This window comes from Scyliorhinus canicula, chromosome 1, assembly GCF_902713615.1.
Source record: "Scyliorhinus canicula chromosome 1, sScyCan1.1, whole genome shotgun sequence".
NCBI classification, from domain to species: domain Eukaryota; kingdom Metazoa; phylum Chordata; class Chondrichthyes; order Carcharhiniformes; family Scyliorhinidae; genus Scyliorhinus; species Scyliorhinus canicula.
In genome coordinates this window covers 273,162,159-273,185,963 of record NC_052146.1, presented here as the reverse complement: position 1 = coordinate 273,185,963, position 23,805 = coordinate 273,162,159, and the positions used below count along the sequence as shown (strand labels likewise).

Here is a 23,805-nt window from a genome sequence, read left to right as displayed (position 1 = left end):
GGAGATTGGAAGGGGGGAGGGGAGATTGGGGGGGAAGGGAGGGAGGGGGAGGGGGAGGGAGGGAAGATTGGGGGGAGGGAGGGGGAGGGGAGGGGAGATTGGAGGGGGGAGGAGGGAGTGGGGGAGGGGAAGGGGAGAGGGGGGAGGGGAGATTGGAGGGGGGAGGGAGGGGAGGGGGGGAGGGGAGATTGGGGGGGAGGGGAGATTGGGGGGAGGGGAGGGGAGATTGGAAGGGGGGAGGGGAGATTGGGGGGGGAGGGAGGGAGGGGAGGGGGAGGGAGGGAAGATTGGGGGGAGGGAGGGGGGGGGGAGGGGAGATTGGAGGGGGGAGGGGGAGGGGAGAATGGAGGGGGAGGGAGGGGGAGGGGGAGGGAGGGAAGATTGGGGGGAGGGAGGGGGAGGGGAGGGGAGATTGGAGGGGGGAGGGGAGATTGGGGGGGAGGGGGAGGGGAGATTGGGGGGGGAGGGAGGGAGGGAGGGGGGAGGGAGGGGAGATTGGGGGGAGGGAGGGAGGGGGAGGGGGGAGGGAGGGGGAGGGGAGATTGGGGGGGAGGGGGAGGGGGGAGGGGGGAGGGAGGGGGAGGGGAGATTGGGGGGGAGGGGAGGAAGGGTAGGGGAGATTGGGGGGAGGGAGGAAGGGGAGAGGGGAGGGGAGGGGATGGGGGGAGGGAGGAAGGGGAGAGGGGAGGGGAGGGGATGGGGGGAGGGGAGGGGAGGGGGGAGGGGAGGGAGGGGAGGGGAGGGAGAGGAGGGGGTGTGGGCACTAATCATGTTCATATGTTTTGGTCCTGTCCAAAGCCAGAGGATTACTGGAAGGAGGTTTTTAGGGTAATTTTTAAAGTGGTGCACATGAAACTGTTGGCATTCTTGACTCTTGAGAAGGTTAAGTTTGAACTGACGGAAAAGGATGGACGGGTTCTACAATTCATGGGCATTATTCATTATGCACTTTCAAGAACTGGATAACATCGAACATTAGTTGGGGGGGTGGGTGGGAGGGTTGGGGGGAGGGGGGCGGTGTGTGTTAATAGTGGCTATGGATGATTCCTGATTCCCTTTTGTCATTTGTTTATGCGAACATGCGGGCGAATGTTTGGGGTTTGGTGGGAGGATGGGATCGTTGTTATTGTTTTGGAGATTGACATATTTGTTATTGTTTATTGTTGGTGGGTGTAAATTTGGGAGAAAATGTGAAAAAGGAAGAGAATAAAAAATATATTTTTTTAAAGTTTACAAATTGTGTAGCATTGAAATAATTTGATAAACCATTCAAAGTTCAGTTAAATAATGTGGTCACATTGACTCATCAGTCTACATTAATGACCTTGGGCGGGATTCTCCAGTATCCGGCGGGCGGGCCGTACCGGGTCCAAAGAGTGGCGTGAACCACTCCGGCGTCGAGCCGCACGTTCGGGGGCTAGACTGGCACTGGAGTGATTGGCGCCGTGCCAACTGGCGTTGAATGGCTTCCGCGAGTTGGCGCATGCGCAGGAGTGATAGCGTGTTCCCAGAACCGTTGTCGAGATTCCTGCGCATGCGCAGGGGGTTTCTTCTCCGCGCCGGCCATGATGGAGCTTTACACAGGCCGGCGCGGAAGGAAAGAGTGCCCCCATGGCACAGGCCAGCCCGCAGATTGGTGGGCCCCGATCGCGGGCCAGGCCACCGTGGGGCTCCCCCCCCCGAGGACACCGCAGGCCGCCCTCAGAGGCAGGACCCGCCTGTACAAACCTTGTGTAATTCACACCAGCGGGACTGGCTGAAAACGGGCGGCCGCTCGGCCCATCAGGGCTCGGAGAATCGCCAGGGGGGCCACTGACAATGCCCCCCGACCGGCGCGGCGCGATCCCCGCCCCCGCCAAAAAACCGGCGCCAGAGAATTCGCCAGCCGGCATTGGAGCGGCAGGGCGGGATTCAAGCCGCCCCCAGCGATTCTCCGACCCGGCAGTGGTTCGAAAGCAGAATGGTCAAGAAATTAAGATTACGATTTATGTTTTAATCCATCATCAAGTACGTAGATAGAAGGAAAAACTGATACTGTTGTTTGATGTTCTAATCTGTGTTGGTGAAGATGGAGTTAAATAATCGTGCCGTCGATTTTCTCATCTAAAGTGTGTGACCTGGTTCAATCTCCATCCTTGTGGGAATACTTTAATGTTTTATAATGCTTTGGTGAGGAGGGGTGATCTGCCCCTGTCACTAAAACTGAGAGCACAAGATAATTTCTCAGATTTTGTAAAACTTTGATTCATTTTGAGTGGTCAAATTCTGTTCTGTAACAAAACTTTCCAAAAACCTAACTTGTCCTTTTGTATAGCCAAAGTTTTAAACTTATTCCAACAAGCCCCTGATCGTGACATTTTGTTTTAGTACTTCATTTCTACCTCGCATCCAAAAATATTTCCCACTCTCAGTCATGTGTAATGCACGTAATTCAGACTAAATCCTGGCATATTTTTCCTGATGATTATCAAAGTTTGTTTCAAAATATCAGCGCTAAATATAAAACGGCATAAATAATTAAATAATGGTTACAATTTGTTTGTGTTTCAGCTGCTTTCCACATCAAAGCTTTAAATTTGTTTATTGTTTCTGAAAGGAAAAACAGAGGAAAATGTTTTCTAAGCGTTGTGTGATTCATCTAACCAGCAACTTGCAGTAGCTGATAAGATGACTTATGCTGAATATTAATTTACTTATTTATTTTGTTTTGAGCTCATTGGTAATTTTTTTTGGCAAGAAATGGTTGACTTGGCTTTTTGGACTCCTTCATTCCATGTTTTTTTTTAGAGACCTATAAAGTTGTATGAGTGAAGATCAGGTACCACAAATGTGGGGCTTTATGTTAGGCACCTGCCTGAATCAATGATTTATGATATGCGGAGTTGAGCTTTCTCTTTGTTTCCTGTTCGTGAGACAATTAATATCAGTACTTTTTCCCTCAAATAAAACTAAGCTTTGAACTATTTCGCCAATTCAATGAGTGGTCTAGACGTGCAAAGTGCTATGGTAAACGCTGGTTAGGTGCTATAGAATTATTCAGTGAGATTTTCCCCCCTTTATAGCTAGGTGATGATTTCATGTTGATGTTGTATAGCAGCTAATAACACTTTCTCTTATTTTGTTCCAGGCATCTGGCCTTCAGAAGAGGTTTTGGCTTATTACTGCATAAAGCACAGTGACAAATTTAGGTATGTGAGAGGATTTGTCTACCGGCTTGGTGGTTCTCCATTTACTTCGTGCTAATTTATCACAATTACATATTAACCAAGCTAGTTCCAGGTGAATGGTACTTTTTTCAGTTGGGTTTTGCGGAATTGTCTGGAGGTACCAGATTACTGTATATGCCGCCTGCTTAGTGAAATATGTAAAACATTTTTGATTTTCACTCAAGTCATTTGGTTTCCGATTTTTTTTTTTTTGGAAAATAAAGTGAAGCCGCAATTGCTAAACCTTTATTGTGAAGGTCAGAAGGAGAGAGGCAATGACAGGATTCACCGACGTACCATATAATGTGAAAAGAAATTCGCTGAAACTATCCATCAAATATTGTTCAAATAAAACCTCAACACCACTTCTGTTTTCTTTTCTATTTTACTGTAATATTTTAATGAAAATATTTACTTATTTTTACTTTATTACTTTGGAAAGGAAATTTACATCAGATGATCCAGTGTTGTCACTAAGTATTTACAGCTCATCAGATCTGATCTTATAGAGTTGAGAGTGTGCAAGACCTCATACATTTTAAATGCAGTTTCTCTTTGGGTTTGACTTGACAGCTGAATAATCTCACCTTAGACATTTTCTCTTTTTCACAATTGAACCGATTCCAATTAAAAGGTAATACTTTAGACAAATAAATGATAGTAGAGGACTGTCAGACAATTACTGAAACAGAAGATACTTTTGTGGTTTCCTTAAAATGTGAGCTCCGTATTTGTTGGGGTAAGATGAAGGCAGATCGTTTTTTTAATGGTTCCCATTTTAAAAAGGAAGCATAAGTAATTCCAGTTATTGGCTCCAACATCAGGCAGTAATATTCACTGATGAGATTTGGCAAAGTCTTGCAACAATTCTGTACATCTGCCCACTTTTGCATGCTGTTTATTTTTTCATGAAACAAAGTGATAGGTCCTTTAAATGCATTACATATGGTTGATTTTAGTGGTGTTACTTGTCTTATTGTCTTATTGTAGTGTTTTTCTCATTGCCAGTACTCGCATTAAAGAAACAGTTATTCGTAAAAGAATTATAGCTCCTCCAAAGGGGCAAATGAGAAGTGTACTTCCCAGTGTGGAATGAGCCATGCAGATTATGAAGGTCCCTGCTTTTATCCCTGGAAGGTGCTGTGTTAGACGACAGCAGTTGGCAGCCAATGCCACTGGCTAAAGAAGGGGGCAAAAATCAGAAGGGCTTCCGAATCCTGATTAGTCTCTGGAGACCTCTGCTGGACTGTGCAATTGAACAACGTATGGCTGGTGAAGACAGAATCAGGATCAGCTAGTGAAGCCTTGTGTGTCAAGGATTAGGCGCACGTAATAGCAAATTTTGTGAGGTACCTCAAGAAGTGATGGTACCTTTGGCATGTTAACCCACCATTAATGAGTGCCCGTAGGGAAGAAGAAGTGAAAATGAGGAAGAGGCATTGTTTAACCTTTTTTATGTATCTGTTCAGTTAAAATTCTATAAGTATTTAAATATTTATGTTGGTTTCAGCAGTATAGTCTAATGATATTATCTAAGAAAGAGATGGGATCAATTAGTGAGTTCAAGGATATGTGATGTATTTGCATTAGTATTCGTCATTTACCTTGGACACTGCAGTGACCCTACTTTCAGCTGAGTATGTTAATCCAACTCACTAGCATGGTTGATATCTGTAAGACCTCCTAACTAGATTTTCCAGATGATGACTATTCATAGCGGAACATAAAGGTGCTCATTAAATTAACAGAAATGAGAAGATATTTGTTATAATTTTTCAAACTTCCAAAGACGTGCAAAGTGGCCCTGTGCTGCGATCTCCCTTTAAGTATGCTGAATCACTGAATCTATTTGCCTTGCCTTTCTTCTATTACAGTAGTTACTGAGTTGAACAAGTATTTGGCTGAAGGAAACATTCAAACTCCTTCTGCCTCTCTTTTGTTTAGCCTTTCCTCAGTGATTCACTGTGCCATCACAGGAGGCATAATCAAGACACAGAGCCTCTCTGGAAAAAAAGGAACCTTTTCAGAATTGCAGCACAGCAGTGTTAGTGTTGCAGTGAACACTAATGAGAACCCCCACTGCTTAGCATGCCACACAATTATTTTTTATATAATTATTTTTAAAAAGCAAGCTACATGTGGTGGCCCAGTGAAGCAGCAAGACTTCTGCCTTTCATATCTTTGTAACTTCCTGCTTGTTGATGTGTTTCGGTAGATGTTGAATTGCGCTGTAATGTATATGCCTCCAAAATCATGTTGCCTAATTTACGTTGGGTTTTGTAATTTCCTTTTTCTTTCAATGTTGTTTCTCCGCAGAGGCCTTGCAGTTTGTGAACTGGGAGGTGGAATGACATGCTTGGCTGGGCTCATGGTAGGTCTTCTCAATTATCTTCTATTCCCTACCACCCTCCCCCCCCCAACCCCACCTCCCCCATTCAGGAGCGAATAAAGAAAGGAGGGGGAAAAGTGTTTGGTTTGGCTGCCTCCGACTGTTCGGTCACAGGGACTGTCATCTGCATCGGTTGCGGTCAAGCTGTACAGTCTTGAGAGACCCTCTAGATTGACTTGCTTTCGTATCATATTGATTTTGATGGTTGCTTTAGATGAGCAGAAGCATTTCATCCGGGTGCACTCAATATCCCATGTTGTGACATTGCAGGCCCCAAGAAAAGCTACTTTCATTGCCACCGTCAAACATTTCAGTTGACAGTCCATTTTCCCAAATACATGAAAAGCGTCAACAAAAAAAAAATCACAGTTGGAGCACTATGATATAGTTGTTAATGTTTGGTTGTATTATTATATCAACAAACATGATCCAGACTTCCAGTAATTAGATTCTTTTAACTTAGATTGACCATTCAGGAGCTGTCACCCCTGCATTCTTTAAATTCTGAGTCATGTATTGAGCAGATATTATGTACCATTGCAGTGCAGCAGAGACAAGTTTTTATTTCTCTCCAAATAAAAAGCATATTGTTGCACTGATTGACATTTGACAAACCTGTCGTACTCTTATATAATGTGTCTAGGTTACTCACAAATGCGCGAGCATGTCAGCTACACACACACACACAGACACAAAAAAAAATTACCCTTACAAAGCCATCTGCTTCCAATGCAAAGTTATGTGAAGGGCATCAGGCGGGCAGACAGAGGCAGGCTGAAAGGCAGAGTGACAGCCTAGTATGATGGCTGTACTAGATAAACAGAAGGCTGCAAATGAAAGCCTCTCAGAATACCATCATCCACTGTCACAATCCAATTACCGAACAGAATGATAGCAAGATAGAGGCTCCCGCAAATGGAATGATAAAAGTATTGACTGATTTGATTGAATGATTAAAATAATGCAGACATAAAATGAAAAAAGATTGAAGATTGTTACTAAGAAATAGGTGAAGAAGCATGATACTGAAGGCTTGTCACTTCTGTCTTCACTTCCACACAAGACAAGCATATTTGCTCATCGTTCGATGCTATTTTCTTTCTGCAGGTTGCTATTTCTGCAGATGTCAAAGAACTTCTATTAACTGATGGGAATGAAAAAGCCATCAAAAGTATCCTTCCTCATGCAATCTCATCTCAAAACTCAGAAGTTTTTTTTTCAAATGTAAGAAGAATTTTTGATTTGGTAGTCACGAGCATTGTACTACATTTGTTTTCAATCAAATAGAATCAACAAGAAAAAAACCTGATGAATTTCTAGAAATAACTCCTGAAACTAGAAGGAAAATCCACAAATCTTGGAAATACCAATATCACACCAAAAGACCGCACCTATCTTTTCTGCACAGATGTTGTTGCATCTGCATTTCACATCATTTTCTGTTCTTATTCCAGGTATAAAGGTTGATTATTGTTCATCAAGATAAGAGCAAACCAGAATTCATCTTGCATTCATTAAGCCCTGCTGTGGATGCCTTTGAAAATGAGGTAGACTGAAGTAGCTTAGAATTAAGTACCTGATCAAACAAAAAATGAGTGCTCAATTCATCTCTGTGCTCCAGAAACTTTATATGAAGTCAGTATTATGTGGAATTTTCTGGGAAGGGTGAAAAAAAAAATCTAACCTAGATTCTCCCACTTCCAGCTTCCTCAGCCCTGTTTCTCAGTCCATGATCTGTGACCTTTGACCCTGGCTTCCTCAGCATTTCCCTCCCCAGGTCCATCAACAGTAAAATCTTCAGCATGATTCTCTCCCTGCAGCACCACCTCAAAATATTCTGACTTTATACCACTCTCTTCGAGTCTTTTCAAGCATGCTCCCGATTATCTACTCTGGATCTTCCACTGCTTCTTGGCATCTGATTCTCTCCCATAAAGTTCCTTTTGGGATTTTACATTAAAGATGATATCTTGGGCAGCACGGTGGCACAGTGGTTAGCATTGCTGCCTACGGCGCTGAGGACCCGTGTTCGAATCCCGGCCCTGGGTCACTGTCCGTGTGGAGTTTGCACATTCTCTCCGTGTCTGCGTGGGTTTCACCCCCACAACCCAAAGATCTGCAGGGTAGGTAGATTGGCCACTGTAAATTGCCCCTTAATTGGAAAAAATAATTGGGTACTCTAAAAATTTTTTTAAAAGATGATATCTTAATACAAGTTGCTATTACGATTATCCACTTAATCATAGCAAGATGGTCATGCTTAAATGGAAACACTGCAAGGGGTCAAGGTGCCAGGGGTGGGGGTGGCGGTGGTGAGGTGGGAGGCAACACCCAATCAGATGTTTGAGCCCCAAAATATGGTTGGCAAATGTGTAGCTCACCTGGACAGAACACAACTGCCTTACACACAGATTGCTCTCCTGCGTAGCCAAGCTCAGAATTATATTCATGAATGTAGCAAGTTTCAACCAAATGAAAAGGAACTATTCAGATTTCTGAATACGAATAAAAAGTATTTAGGGTGACCTAAACGTTGGATAATGAGGAACTGTGTCCCTCAGCGTAATGAGAAACAGCATGGGTTTATTTAATTGTGTTGGCGGATCAAAATTAAGTTTTCTAACTTGCAACTACTAAAAGTATATTTTTTTCCAAAATAATATACTTTTCTCACTGCTTGTTGAAAATAAGAGGAAATCAAATCAGCAAAAAGTGCCTTTGGAATGGGAGAAAGAAATGGCTGAATTTATAAGAGAATTTTTATTCTTTTGCTGGAAATGACACTTTGGGCCCATCTGAAAGGCATTTCTATTTCACATGGGATAAACTAAATGCCTGTGATGATAGTATTATAATTCTTTACAGTGGTTATGACCAGAAGTATTCAAAAGGACAACTTCCCTCCCACATCCAACAACCAAACAGCTATGTTGGGCAGATTCGTGTTATTCTGACAATTAAGTACCATTCATAAAAAAAGGGGAACCGTGTTTTCTTTGGTTGCTTTCTTCCCTCTCCCGCTATAATAGGAATATTTAACTTCTTGATTAGGTGTCCTGACTCAGCTACCGATTGCATGTCTGCTGTGTGATTGCGAAGGTAACATTCTTTTGAAGTTCATGCATTGATCATTCCTGTCCAGTAATAATAACTGATTTGTTGTAGAAGAAAATCGCAAATGTTACCCGTGTTTAATGATCTCTCTCCTGGAGCTTAAATAAGTTGATAAACCACGACAATTCAAATTTTACATGGTACATTGACCCCAGAAAATGTGGGCCTAGAAGCATTGGAGTGATTTGAAGAAGGTCATTTTGGAAGGATCAGCACCCTTCAGGCTAATGGTCATCACCGTTGCTTGTTCCTCTTCCCCACCACCTCTGACTGACCTTTCACATACAGAGGCAATCCACCATTCACTCATTTACTTGCACGTCAGCATCAAAGCACACCATTTATTGGCAAGTCATATTTGTTACAAGGAATGTGTTGGCATTGCATTCATGAGCTGCAATAACTTCCATTCCTCCAGTGCACAGATAATCACTGACCAACACCAAAAGATCATGCAGGAAATGCTTGATTTCTGGGCAGTAGACTGGGAGATTGGCTGCTGGGAGATTAAGTCTGCAACCTGCAACCCCAGGCTCTTGACATTCTTTTGGTCACCGTGAATACTAGCTGGGGGAAGATATGAATTGGATGCTTTCAGCATGATCATTTTTAAACATCTATAACATAGAACAGTACAGCACAGAACAGGCCCTTCGGCCCTCGACGTTGTGCCGAGCATTGTCCGAAACCAAGATCAAGCTATCCCACTCCTGTCATTCTGGTGTGCTCCATGTGCCTATCCAATAACCGCTTGAAAATTCCGAAAGTGTCCGACTCCACTATCACAGCAGGCAGTCCATTCCACACCCTAACCACTCTCTCAGTAAAGAACCTACCTCGGACATCCCTCCTATATCTCCCACCCTGAAACTTGATATTTGAAGAGGTATTTGCTATAGTCCAAGGCAAGTACAAAACTCCGAAGTGACATTGTGTAATTGGCAAGCATGGCCAATAAATTGGCTAAATGCAACATAAGCTATAAGAAGAGGCTTTTATATAAAGAAAAGTGGTAGACCGAGAGTGCAAAAGGGAACTAAAGGATACAAATAAAATTAAAGTAAGAAAAAATACAAAGAAAATCTTGCAGCGGTATCATGGTTATAAAGGTTTTCACGAAGAGAAAGACAGTGGCTGAGGGAAATATGGTTCATTAAGGACAAACATGGCTGATTTTGTCATTGCCAGTAAGGGCTTGACAGGTGAATTAAAAGAGACATTGTTACAACCACTCAGCAAGTCTGGTGGCATTGATAAAGAGAGAAAAAGTTAATGGGTGTAATTTTCCATTTATGAGACTAAGTGCAGTGGTGGATGGTTTCTGTGGTGCCCACCTCCCTGCTTGGAATGGTGGGTACTCTCATCTGAGTCTGTGTTTGGAAGCTCATTACTTATGCACAGACGAGTATCGAGCTGAATCACCTGTAGGCCGTGATCTGATTCCCCGTTCCGCCGTCAGTTAGCAGCGTTGAAGGTCCATATTTAAACGTCAGTTGCACACTCACTCTCCAGCCCACATGTGGCCAGAAAGTCATTACAGATGTCTTCCGTGCACAAGAATAAGGCAACACCCCACATCAGCCATGACATTCTTCAGGCCTTGATCAGAGGATGCATGGGGAGGGTGCATGGGGATGTATTCTATTCCTGGGACAGATCCAGGAAGCACACCAACTATGAGGGTAGCACAGTGGATAGCACTGTTGCTTCACAGCTCCAAGGTCTCGGGTTCGATTCCTGGCTTGGGTCACTGTCCCTCTATACCCGCTTGCCACCATCAGCTCCTCCTACTACCTTGAATCCCACAAACCCGAGGCTCCCACCTCCCCGTGTCTGCGTAGATTTCCTCCGGGCACTTTGGTTTCATCCCACAAAGTCCCGAAAGACGTGCTATTAGGTGAATTGGACATTCTGAATTCTCCCTCTGTGTACCCGAACAGGTGACAGAATGTGGCGATTAGGGGCTTTTCACAGTAACTTCATTGCAGTGTTAATGTTAGCCTACTTGTAATACAGATAAAGATTATTATTATTAATACATGCACCTCGGTGGGGCACAGCTCTAGATTCGGTTTGGTGTCACTTTCTAGAGACGACCCCCTGGAACTGGAAAGGCTGCTGGAGAACACCCACCCGCTGTCTGAGTCAGTAGGTGAGTCTCTGGAAGCGTCCTTCCAACTCATAGTGGTGGTCAGCATGAGGCAGGGGAACATCATTCCAGGTGTGTTTGAAACCCTCAGTGAGGACGGTAGCTGACATCATCAAAGGCACGAGAGCAAACAACTGCAGACTACCTGCACCCCTGCTGTAGATGTCAGGGCAGCACCTCGGAGGGGTGGAAGGCCTTGAGAAATCAAACAATTTGGTTCAGAACTTGTTGCATTGGTGAACACAATAATTGTAACTAATTGAACATTTGCAAATATATTCACTTTCACACAAATTGTCTACTATTTTCTTCCAGCATCCCTCTAAAGGCTTTGCGGTGCTGTTTGCTTTCAATTTGAGAACTATGGCAGTGGTTATATTTTTTAATGAGCTACCCCACAATTTCCCCTCCCCCAGTCACCCATGTCCTTTCCTCCATTGATCCCCATGACATCACATTCAACTTCCCCACTGTCACCCTCCAGACCAAACCGTTATTTTTCCAGGATGTCCAAATGAACGTGCATGTTCCCTTCCTGACAGAGCATTCCCATTCACATTGACCCTCTCCGACCTCTTCCTTCCCATCCCCCCCACCACATCCCCCTGTGTATCTCTGTGTCCTGACTAGCAACCCTCGTTAGCCAATATCATCAAACACCCAACTGACCAGCTCCCTCTGTTCCCTGCTACCTTAACCATTCCCTCCTATCATACCCACCGTGAGTTGGCCCCCCAGTAGCCACCAGTTAACTCCACCTCCCCACTCCCTGTGAGCATGTTCGCCTGAAATCCACCCACCCTTCAGACCTAGACACCACACCCCCCATTCCCGCTCGTCGTCATCAGCTCCTCCTACTACCTTGACACCCACAAACTCGAGGCTCCCATCGCCCCTAAAATAATTCTTGAGTCCACGGCAAAGTCCCTGGATGATAGTCCAAAGCCTCAGCGAAGTCCCTGGAAGTACAAAGTCTCAGCAAAGTTGAAGCTGCAATGTTTAGACCTTCCAGCTTCTGAGGACTGCTTGGCAGAGGTGCATTTGGCTGACGCTCCACCCACCATGACATGCACGTGTTCCTCCAGGGTCCAGAAGCTGTATGCCTCCATCATCTTCCTCTCATCGAATGTCCATGGGCTGAACATGAGGATCTGGGCATCGCTGGCTAGGCCAGTATTTGTTCCCCATCCCAAATTGCCTTTGAGAAGATGGTGGTGGGCCACCTCCTTGAACCACTGCAGTCCGTGTGGTGTAGGTATACTCACGGCACTGTTACAGAGGGAGTTCCAGGATTTTGGTCCAGCGACAGTGAAAGAACAACAATATAATTCCAAGCTGGAATGATGTGTGGTTTGATGGGGAACTTGTAGCTGGTGTTGTTCCCATGCATCTGCTATCCTTGTCCTAGGTGGCAGCGGTCACAGGTTTGGGAGGTGCTGTCGAAGGAGCCTTGGTGAGTTGCTGCAGTGTACCTTATAGCTGGTACACACTGCTGCTACTGTGTGTCAGTGATGGAGTGAGTGAGTGTTTAAGGTGGTGTTTGGGATGCCAATCAAGCAGGCTGGATCATATTGAACATCTTGAGTGTTGTTGGTGTCGCATTCTCACCTCTTGAGTTAGAAGGCTGAGGGTTCAAGCCCTTCTTTGGTCAGACAATCTAGGCTATGCATCCGTCCAATATTGAGGGAGTTTGCTCATTATTGGAGGAGGTGTCTTGGGAGAGATACAAAACTGAAGCCCAGATGGTATGGTTAGGTGGCTGTAAAATATCCAATGGGTCTATTTAAGCAGCAGTTTCATCTGGTGCCTAGCCAAGTTTCACCCCTCAATCAAACATTTAAAAATTACCTGCTTATTCTTTTATTTGCTGAGTGTGAGGTCTTGCTGTACATAAGTGACATCATGAGGACATGATGAGGTGCTGTAATAATTCCAATACGTGTTGTGTTATCCTTTCCTTTGCCCAGTTGTCCACCTGTGCTGGGGGCATCTATTCCTCTTGCTGGGAGGTAAGTTAAAGTTCCACAGATGCCTACACCTCCAGTAAATCACCCATGTGACCATTTTTCTTGCGCAAGTCTGGATGCCAGGTGACTGCAGTTATGTGGGTGATATCACTGCCAGAGACTGGTGTTGTTCTCACCCAACATCAGTCACCCACTTCTTCCAGCAGGGCCATTGGGTAGTGATCAAGTGCAGACTCCCTCCCTACCAGGATGCGTGAGGCCAGTGCAGCATCCCAGCTGAGATCAGCCGATTTGACAATGGTCAGGAATGGAACCTGCAACTTTAAGTCCAGATGGCAAGCTTTTTACCCACTTGCCATTGCCATTCATCATTTTGGAAGAAAAAAATAGATTGAAAAGCTAAAGGATTATAATTAATTATAGATAATAACTATACCAGTTTTTGCTATTTAGGTGATAGAAAATTATTGTTGATCCCTGGCCCATTGATTTTACGTCCTAACCAGTTCAACACTAAAAAGCCTGAGGGGACTCTTAAAAAAGAAAAACCTTGGCTGCTGCTGCAGAATCTCTGTCCATTATAATTTCCTCAGCTTTTTCCACCTTGTTAATGCACTGTAGGGCTAATCGTTATGCATTTTGTCAGTTTAAGCAATGAGACGGATTAAACATGTAGTGTACGAGTGGTCAAAATAAAAAAAGAATGCACTATTTACAAGGAGTCTCTTTTATATATGCACTCTAATTCCACTATATATGTGCAATCCAACTCCATTAATGTGTAGAGAGATTTGGCTGTATCTATAATTCATTTTTTTAGTTTATAAAAACGTCTCATCCAAGGACGCTCCTGTTTGTTAATTCAATAGGTTGCCTCACACCTTCTCAATGCAAAGCACTGCTTGATCCTTAGTAACACCTCTGCGAAAATACTGGCAAGTGCCCAAGAGCATTTATAAGGGAAAAATAAGACATTTTTCTGTGGCCTTCTATGGAAGCACACATGGGTTTACAGCATTATCTGCTCGTGCTAAAGAGATGGTTTATGGACTGAGAAGGTGATATTTGCTTTCAAATCTGATCCCAGATTTGATTTTGGTGTGTGTGTGTGTATGAGTTGGTTAACCTCGGTCAGAGTGATAGTAGGAGCACTGCAATTCACCTGAGGAAGGGGGGGAAAGCAGCCAGGGACTGTATTTAAATGGAGCGGATTTACCTTTACTGTGATACATTCCTCTCCTGCAAAAGCAAAAATACTTAATGATGCATAATGTCAAGCCCCACACATAGAACATATTCCCTTGGAGAAAGCTATAGGACTGCAGGGAGCCCCGGAACCATATCCCAACAAGAATCATTACTATCCGGGAAAGCTGTGAGCAAATTGACTATTTCCTCTTTTTTTAAAGCTAAAATAAGCCAGTTTGACTGTCCACTTCTAATGCAAAATACATGTTGTTGTCACTTACCAGTGCTTATCTGACACTAAGAGCTAGATGAATTGAAATGTTGTCGACCTAAATGCCAGAAAAACTGAAGCCATTCATTGCAGTTCTTGCAAATACCTTATCTCAACTCCATAAACTTCCTTGGCTGAACATAGGGACACACAACCTCAGTACATTGCCATCCCAAAGTTTAGCTTCCTTCCCACCACAACTAAAAGAACCAGAGAATGATTACAGCACGGAACGAGGCCATGCTGCTCTCTGCAAGAATAATTTAATGAGTCCCATTCTCTAACATTTTTCCCAGAGCCCTGAAAATTGTTTCCCTTCAAGTACTTATCCAGTTGTTGTTTGAAAGCCACAATTGAGCCTGCCTTCATTGCCCTTTCAGGTAGCCCATTTGATTTAACTGCCTGCTGCATAAAGTCTTTCCTTATGCCGTCATTGATTCTTTTGTCAATCACCTTAAATCTGTGGCCATTAGTTCTTGACCCATTCACCAATGGGAACAGTTTCTCCCTATCTGCTCTGTATAGACCCTTCATGATTCTGAACGCTTCTATTCCGCCCTCTATCAACTTTCTCTGCTGTATGAAATGAAAATCGCTTATTGTCACAAGTAGGCTTCAATGAAGTTACTGTGAAAAGCCCCTAGTTGCCACATTCCGGCGCCTGTTCGGGGAGGCCGGTACGGAGAATATCCCCAGCTTTTCCATTCTGTCCATGTAACTGAGTTTCCTCTTCCCTGGAACCATTATTGTAAAGCCTTCAAATCCTCCCGAAAGGTGGGTGTCCAGAATTGGATACAATACTCCAGTTAAAGTCGAAACAGTGCATTACAAATGCTCATAATAACTTCCTTGCTTTTATTTTCTCGTCCTGCATTTATAAAGTCCAGGGTCCCCTGGATGCCTTAATAATCACTTTATCAACCTGCCCTGCCACCTTCAATAATTTGCACATATGACCCCAAGTCCCTCTGTTCCTGAATTTCCTTTAGTATTTTATCCTTTATATTGCCTCTCTCCATTATTCCTCCTAAAATGCATCACTCAGCACTTCTCTGCGTTAAATTTCATCCTTCATGTGTCAGCCCATTCTACCAGCCTGTGTGCTCTTGAATTCCATCACCATCTTCCTTACAGTTCACTACACTTCCAAATTTTGCATCATCTGCAAATTTTGAAATTGTGCCCTATACACCCAGATCCAAGTGATTAATACAATCAAGAAAAACAATAGCCCGAGTACCAGCATTTGGAGAACATCACTATATACCTTCCTCCAAGTTGGAAAAGAGTCATTCACACGGCGGCGACATGGTGGCACAGTGGTTAACACTCCTGCCTCATAGGACGGCACGCGGCACAGTGTTAGCACTGCAGCCTACAGTGCTGAGGACCCGGGTTCGAATCCCGGCCCTGGGTCACTGTCATGTGGAGTTTGCACATTCTCCCCCGTGTCTGAGTGGGTTTCACCCCCACGACCCAAAGATGTGCAAGTTAGGTGGATTGGCCACACTAAATTGCCCCTTAATTTGAGAAAAAAATAATTGGGTATCTGAATTTATATTTTTAAAAAACACTGCTGCCTCACAGCGCCAGGGACCCGGGTTCAGATCCGACGTTGGGTGGCCGTGTGGAGTTTGCACTTTCTCCCCATGTCTGCATGGATTTCCTCCGGCTGTTGCAGTTTCCTTGCACAGTTCAAAGATGTGCAGGTTAGGTGGGGTTATGGTGTTACAGGGTTAGGGCAGGAGAGTGGGCCTAGTAGGATGCTCTTTCAGAGGGTTAGTGCAGACCCGATGGGCCGAATGACCTCCTTCTGCACTGTAGGAATTCAATGATTCTACAACCAATCTCAGTTTCCTGCCAATTATTGGCACTATCTCTTTTGTTCCATGGGTTTTAACTTTGCTGACAGACCTACTATTTTCCTATATCTCCTTGACATGCCATCAAAGTATCCTTAAAATATTGCACACTGTTCCTAACATTTCAAAAATAGTTGGTCATATTCTCATTACCTTAAATCTTCAAGTACTATTTGGAGATTCATTTCAATTGGAAGCTGTACATCAATGATCTGTTTGTAGCCTGTGTAAATATCGGCACACTACCAGATACCATGTCAGAGGAGAGAGAACTATTTACAATGTCAGCTGGTATGGAGGTCAGGAAAGGAAGTTAGGTAGTTGGCTGTTAAGTGGGAATGGGGCAGGGGGTACATTCTGCTTGGGTAAGTAAAAGATGGGATGTGAGGGAAGCAGCTGAATGAATGAGCTCTATCTTGCTGATAAAGAAGCCCACAGATTCCTTGTCCTGGTGACAATGGTGGTGGAGGTGTTGGGAGAGTGATTTTATGAAAACAAAAATCTTGTTCTCAATGAATGATTCTAGAGTAGTTCTGGCAGAGGTCAGTAAGGCCCAATGATACTTGATACAGAGAGTGCTTTTTTAAAATCTTTCCTGTATAGGCTGACATTAACAATGTAATGAAGTTACTGTGAAAAGTCCCTAGTCGCCATATTCCAGCACCTGTTCGGGTATGCTGAGAGAAAATCCAGAATGTCCAAATTACCGAACAACACGTCTTTCGGGACTTGTGGGAGGAAACCGGAACTCCTAGAGGAAACCCACACGGACACGGGGAGAATGTGCAGACTCCGCACAGACAGTGACCCTAGCCAGGAATCGAACTTGGGACCCTGGCACTGTGAAGTAACAGTGCTAACCACTGTGCTACCATGCCACCCGTCTCCACGGGCAAAGGAAAATTAATTGGAGTTGGAGGGTGATTGGGGATTTGGATAAAGAGAGATCCAAAGAAGCGGGCCAGGATTCCCTGGCCCCAGGCGCGTGTTTCTTGGCAGCGCGCCATTTGCTGGTGGCAGGATTCTTTCTTCCTGCTGCTTGTGAATGGGATTTCCCATTGAAGCCACTCCATGCCACTGTGAAACCCATGGGCGGAGGTGCGAGAGAAGAGAATAACAACAGCCCACCCATGAGCCAAATGATAAAACTCCAAATGTTTTCTATTTTAAAAAGATTCATGCATCTGACAGCTATAACTTTGTTTTCATCCTTGATTAAACAAAACTTTTCAGATGTTAGCGACATCATCGAAAGAAACAAGAAGCATGGACTATTCGGGGCGTCTTCTGTTTCAAGCCGGTAAGAAATTCCCTTATTTTTGTTCCTTTGTTAGAAGGAAAATTGTAGCAATTTGTATGTATTTTTCCATAAAACTGAGCACATGCCATTCCTGGCGGACTATTTGAGATTTATGCTGGAAATGTTTTTCAACAATATTGAAACTACAGTAACTTTTGAGCAGAATTCTATAAATATCTGTAAACAATATCAGGAAAATCACTGGAGCAAGTCGAGCATTTCTGGGAAAACAGGTAGTGGAAAAGAATTGAAATCACCTGAATTGGATCAAATTAGGAACAAGTGTGCTTTCCTAATGAAGGTAAGTTTTTTCATATTACTGAAGGGGAAACTGAAATTGTTAACGATTGTACTTCTCTTCTGTAACAATAAAATGGACGTTATATGTTTCATCGTATTCTTTTAGAATGACAATACATTATAATGCAATGAAAATCATTGTTTCTCTGGTTAAAGGGAATATAACGTACTTTTTTGATGCAACCTGTTTAATCAGGAAAGCAGTTTTTGTTTTGTCGAAGTCTAAATAATTTGAATTGGAAATTTAAAATAAATGCTTGTTAGTTTTTAACTATCTCCTTCATAGCTGGTTGCCTATATTTGCCTCAACTTCAGGTATAAAGACAGGTAAACACTCAAAAAACGCTTGCAGACTCCAAATAAAAGCAAAATACTGCGGATTCTGGAAATCTGAAATAAAGGGGGTGATTCTCCGATATGGAGGCCAAGTGTTCGCGCCTTCGTGAACGCTGTTGTGTTTCACGACGGCGCGAACAGGGCCCGGGCACGACCTATGGGGGCCAGCACGGCACTGGAGCGGTTCACGCTGCTCCAGCCTCCTTACGCAGCGCCAAATGGGCGCCGTGCCAACCCGCGCATGCGCAGTTGGGCCAGATCAATCCTGCGCATGCACAGTTGGGCCACGCCATCCTGCGCATGCGCGGGGAACTTCTTACGCGCGCCAGCCCCGACCCAACATGGGGTCGGTGTTCAGAGGCCGGCCACGCCGGAAAGTAGGCCGGACCCCATTGGAGCCCCCCCCACCCGGTGAAGGAGCCCACCCCCACCCACAGGCCACCCCCCCGAGAGTTCCCACCGGCAGCGACAAGAGGTGAACAGCGCCAGCGGGACTCTGTCGTATTGGGGCGGCTGCTCGGCCCATCCGGGCCGGAGAATCGGCAGCCCGCCAATTCCAGCGGCCGGCGCCGCGCCAAACACGCTGGCGCAAATGGCGGCCATTCTCCGCACCTCAGAGAATCGCGCGCCGGTGTCGTGGTGTGGTTGCGGCGATTCTCTGGCCCGGCGCAGGGCTCGGAGAATCGCCCTCAAAAACAGAAAACGCTAGATAAACTCAGCAGTTCTGGCAGATCTGTGGAGAGAGAAGTTCTGCAGAAGGGTCATAAGGAACATTGGTCCTGTTTCTCTCTCCATGGATGCTGCCAGACCTGCTGAGTTCAGCTAGCACTTCTGTTTTTACTCCTTACAGTCTCAGTCCTGTTTCATGATCTAGTCCATTAGAGATGCATTTGCTTTAGGGTAAATTGGTACTAGGCAGAACAGAGATGTATAATGAAACAATAAATTTCATCCAAATTGAGGTGATCAGGAGCATTATTTTTGGTTCAGAGCCAAGAAGGAAGCTCAATGAGGATATGCTCTGTGCTGCATGAATTGATAATTGCTTCCAGACCAGTAATGCCCCAGGCTTGACCCCTGGCCTGTGCGGAGTTGGCCAATCTTGGGCAGCTCAGTTATCGGGTTGTAGCAATTGGATTCAGCATCCCTAGATAGGGGACAAGAATTAGGCAATTGTTGTTGTGCAGTGGTGCCTGCTGGAAAGTCCTAATAGTGGAGGGTAAATCTGGCTCAGTTGTAATGCTGCCATTAGTGAATAGTTTGCTGACAGTCACTAGTTAAGACACTCATTGGAAGAATGACTAATTGGGAACAGCTCAGAACTACAACACCACATCAATCAGAAGACCAGAGAAAATTGGAAGGGATAAAAGCTTGAAATTCTGCCAAGAAGTGCTGTGAAACAATGCTTCCAATTCTAGGTAACCCAAAGCCTTGGTTAAGGAACATTATTTTGATGTACTTCCTGGAGCAATGATTAAACATTTTCTTTTGTGTATACACAAGAAAAAATAGCTGATTACAATGTTTTAATCAGTTAAACAGGTTTTAATATCTGTGATAGCTTTAAGACAATAGAGTTGGTAATCGGGGAGATAAATGCTTGGCAGAGATAAAGAGTAATATCTTTAATCTCCTTTTACAGGCTTTATACCTGTAATGTAAAGGATTTAATATTCAAACCGCATTTTAATGTTTTAATTTTTATTCATTTCAGTGCTTTATTGGTGAAAATGAAACAGTGGAAATATAATTTTATGGAACTTTACTGCCTCATTAATTTAATCAGAGACTTCTTTTCAAAAACAATCCAGTCCACGCAGTTTTCCCCAATGAAATGATCTGTCTACTCTAGTATCAGTCAGATTAGTATCACTTAAAGCTGTGCCGATTAAAATAGATAGAGTGTAGGATTTCTAGATAATCTACTGTGGATTATTCCTCAATAGACCTGCAATAACAGCGTCACAATCATTGATCTACTTGCGTGAATGGGAAATGGAATAACAACACACTAAATGTTGGTGTCTGTACCAAGCAGAGTCGCTGACACATAAAAACTAACCAATGATGGAATGAAACTCCCTGCCACATGACAAGTCTTTAAACGGATTAATTCCGGAGTGATCTCAAGGCTAATATCTCTGCCTGAATTCTGGAGGTGAAACGTTAGCTGTAAAAAATGGGGAGTATCTTATAGAGTCCATAAGAACTGGAATTGTAGAGATCCAGGTGATTGAATTACAAAGGATGTGAAACGTTGATTTCCCGACAGTGGGTTGAGATGCCATGATTAAGTCTGTGGCATGTCTGTGGCGTGCTGAGCCTCATGCCATCCTGTGGTGGGTTCTTCTAATACATTTTCACGCCATGAATGCACATTAATGTAAAACATTTTGCAATTGCATCCTACATTCAAGATAAAGTAAATGGCGCAAGAAAATCTTTCCGCACACAATTCACATTTGTTTAAAGACATTGTGTGCCAGTCAGCTTTGTGCAGCTGTGTCCAAGGTCAGCGATTGTCTTCCTTGTCCTCTGTTGCACAAGGGAGGTGAGCAGGAGAATGGCAGTTTGCATGACCCGGGACCAGAAAGGGCGAGTTCGGGTGGAGAGTGGTGGCGTGAAGATTGAGGTTTGGCTGCGTGGAGAAATGGAAGAGGGATCCTTCCAAGGGAAGGACAGAGGGTGGGGTTAGGGGTCTGAAGGAGTGACATGGGAAAGACCTGGAGTCCTGGGTGTGGTGAGGGTTGTCGGGACAATCAGTCACGGTAAGAAAATGAGATGCCTAGAGGGTAGGATCAGTATCATCCAACTGTGCCCACCTCAGCGTGCTGGCTGGCAAAGTCCTTCCAAAGCTTTCCGTTCATGAGGCATTTGAGGCCTTTTATCGGGGGCTGTTTAGATCTGAGCCCTGCGGGAGGTGCAGCAATGGGGCAGTTTTTAGACAGGTTGGTGTTCCCGGAGGTGGTTAGAGGGAAGGGACAGGGATTGGAGGTGTCATTGGGATTGCAGGAGACAATGGAGTGTATTGGGTTGATGCAATTGGGGAAGGCACCAGGTGAAGATGGCTTTCCGGTGGAATGTTAAAAACAGTTCTTGGCAGAGATGGCGCCCCATCTCCTGGGGATGTATAATGACTCACTGGCATGGGGGGAGTTATCGGCTATGCTTGCGCAGGCATCAGTCTCTTTGATCCTGAAGAAGGATAGTGGTCCAACAGAGTGTGGATCTTATAGGCCCATCTCTCTGTTAAATACAAAGCTTTGTGTTCACCTACAACTTTTCATTTATCCCGGCTGAGGGTCATCTCAGACAATGCTCTTTAACATGAATAGAAACGAGGGCTAGCTCAGCTTGCAACTTCAGTCGTGTCCCACAGAGTGGCACGTACAACACTGGACATTAAGATGAACATTTAATAAAGAATGAACAAAAATGCACCATGTTTCTCCCACAATAAAATCAATGTCCCTAACACCCCTGAAACCATCAATTCATGCCAACTATGAGGCGTGCTAGTACATTTAGACCTCTGACTAAGCTAATCTAGTCAGATAACGATAATGCATATGTGAAAAAAGTGAAATCAGTGAAATGTGACGTATTTACAAGTGAAATTTAAATTTGAGAAAAAAAACACTCGCTCAATAATTCTGATGTTAATGTCAATGGAATTGGGCAGGAACGTTTTGGCTGTGATGCAAAGCCTCCCTGTATGACCAAGAGGCTCTCATACAGCCCACCCATAGCTGCGGAATTGTCAGCTGATGGCGGGTTTGACCACTGAAAAGCTTCTTCCAACTCGGAATTTCACGTGTCATCCATGCATGCTGCCAGCAGCAATTGCTTGGGAAACGGGAAAAGGAAGAATGCAAAAGTGGTGGACACTCCTGGTTCTGTTGTTAGGAAGACTTGCTACTAATTCTACCCTCTGCATTTTTTATTTTGGTTGTCTTCTAATTCCACCTGAATGTTCCAGAGAATTGATAAATTAGATTTGATATTTAAATCAGCATTGAATCAGATTGCTGTGGAGCTGCTCAAGTACAACTGCAACATTGTTCAGTACGTACTGAATCGGTTCTTTAGATTCATCGTAGACATTGTCAAAACAGAATGCTGAAATAGATTTTAAATATTCAGTCAGCCAGATGTCTTTTTATCAGCATGGGCCTGATTTTAAAGTCGAATGGTTTATGGCTTAAGCGAAACCAGAGGTGAGAAGAAACTTTTCTTACCGAGTAGGGGATTCCCACAAATTCGAAAACAGTTTAAAACAATTGAGATTTAAAAAGAGCGGGAACCGCAAGTTAGAGCAGAGATTTAAAAAGAGTGGAAGCTGAGAGTCAGAGCGGAGATTTAAAAAGTGCGAAAGCCAGAGTGGACAATAATCATGGGTGACTTTAATATGCATATAGACTGGGTTAATCCAATTGGCACTGGTATCCTTGAGGGAGAATTCATTGAATGTGTTAGAGATTGTTTCTTGGAGCAATATGTTGTGGAACCAACCAGGGAGCAGGTTATGCTGGATTTGGTATTATGCAATGAGAAGTGGGTCAAATAATGACCTCATAGTTAACGATCCACTCGGGAAGAGTGATCATCGCATGATAGAATTTCAAATTCAGATTGAGGGTGAGAAACTGGAGTTCCACACTCGCATTCTGGAGTTAAATAAACATAATTACATTGGCATGAGGACAGATGTGGCCATAATGGACTGGGCAGGAAGATTAAAAGATAGGACAGTTGATGGACAGGAAATATTACATTTTTCCCAACTAAAGTATATTCCAGAGAGGACCAAAAATTGTAAGAGGGGGAAAAAAACATCCATGGCTGAAGACAAAATTGAATGCATACCATATTGCAAAGGCAAGTGGTGGGCTCGAAGATTGGGAAATTTTTAAAGATCAATAAAGGGTTACTAAAAAATTTATTAAAAGAACAAAAGTAAATTATGAAAAAAAACTAGTGCAAGATATACAAAAAGATAGTTAAAGCTTCTGTAAGTATATAAAAGAGAAGAGAGTATCTAAAGTGAATGTTGGTCCCTTGGTGGATGAAATGGGGTAGTTAATAGCGGGCAACACAGAAATGGTAGAGATGCTAAATCAATATTTTACCTCAGTTTTCACCATGGAAGACATTGGTACCATTCCAATAGTAACAGATAATGTAGAGGTAATACAAATAATAATCGCTTACTGTCACAAGTAGGCTTCAATGAAGTTACTGTGAAAAGCCCCGAGTCGCCACATTCTTGTTCTGCATTACAACCCATAGAAAGGGAGGAACTTAGAAAAATCATCGTGGATAGGGGGAAAAAGTACTAAACAAATTATTGGGATTGAAGGCAGACTAGTCCCCAGGGCCTGATGGCCTGCATCCTAGGGGTTAGAGGAAGCGGCAGTGGAGATGGTGGATCCATTGGCTATAATATTCTAATTTTCCCTGGATGCGGAAGGTTCCAGTGGATTGAAAAAATGATAATGTCTTTTATTCAAAAAGGGAGGGAGGTAGAAAGTATAAACTATAGACCAGTTAGTTTAACATCTCTTGTTGGGAAATTGTTAGAATCCATAAGACCATAAGACATAGGAGCAGAATTAGGCCACTTGGCCCATCGAGTCTGCTCCGCCATTCAATCATGGCTGATATTTTCTCATCCCCATTCTCCTGCCTTCTCCTCATAACCCCTGATCCCCTTATTAATT

General features: G+C 43.9%; 1 protein-coding gene across 2 annotated transcripts in view; it reads left to right on the top strand.

Annotated features, from left to right (window-relative positions):
* The window catches only part of camkmt (calmodulin-lysine N-methyltransferase), a 391,947-nt gene that overhangs the window by 300,188 nt on the left and 67,954 nt on the right, over nucleotides 1-23,805 (top strand). For both annotated transcript variants that reach the window (XM_038813436.1, XM_038813430.1), the window contains exons 4-7: nucleotides 3,128-3,188; nucleotides 5,523-5,577; nucleotides 6,703-6,766; nucleotides 17,380-17,446. In XM_038813436.1, the coding sequence (XP_038669364.1) occupies nucleotides 3,128-3,188; nucleotides 5,523-5,577; nucleotides 6,703-6,766; nucleotides 17,380-17,446 (247 nt within the window). The remainder of the gene's footprint in view (nucleotides 1-3,127; nucleotides 3,189-5,522; nucleotides 5,578-6,702; nucleotides 6,767-17,379; nucleotides 17,447-23,805) is intronic.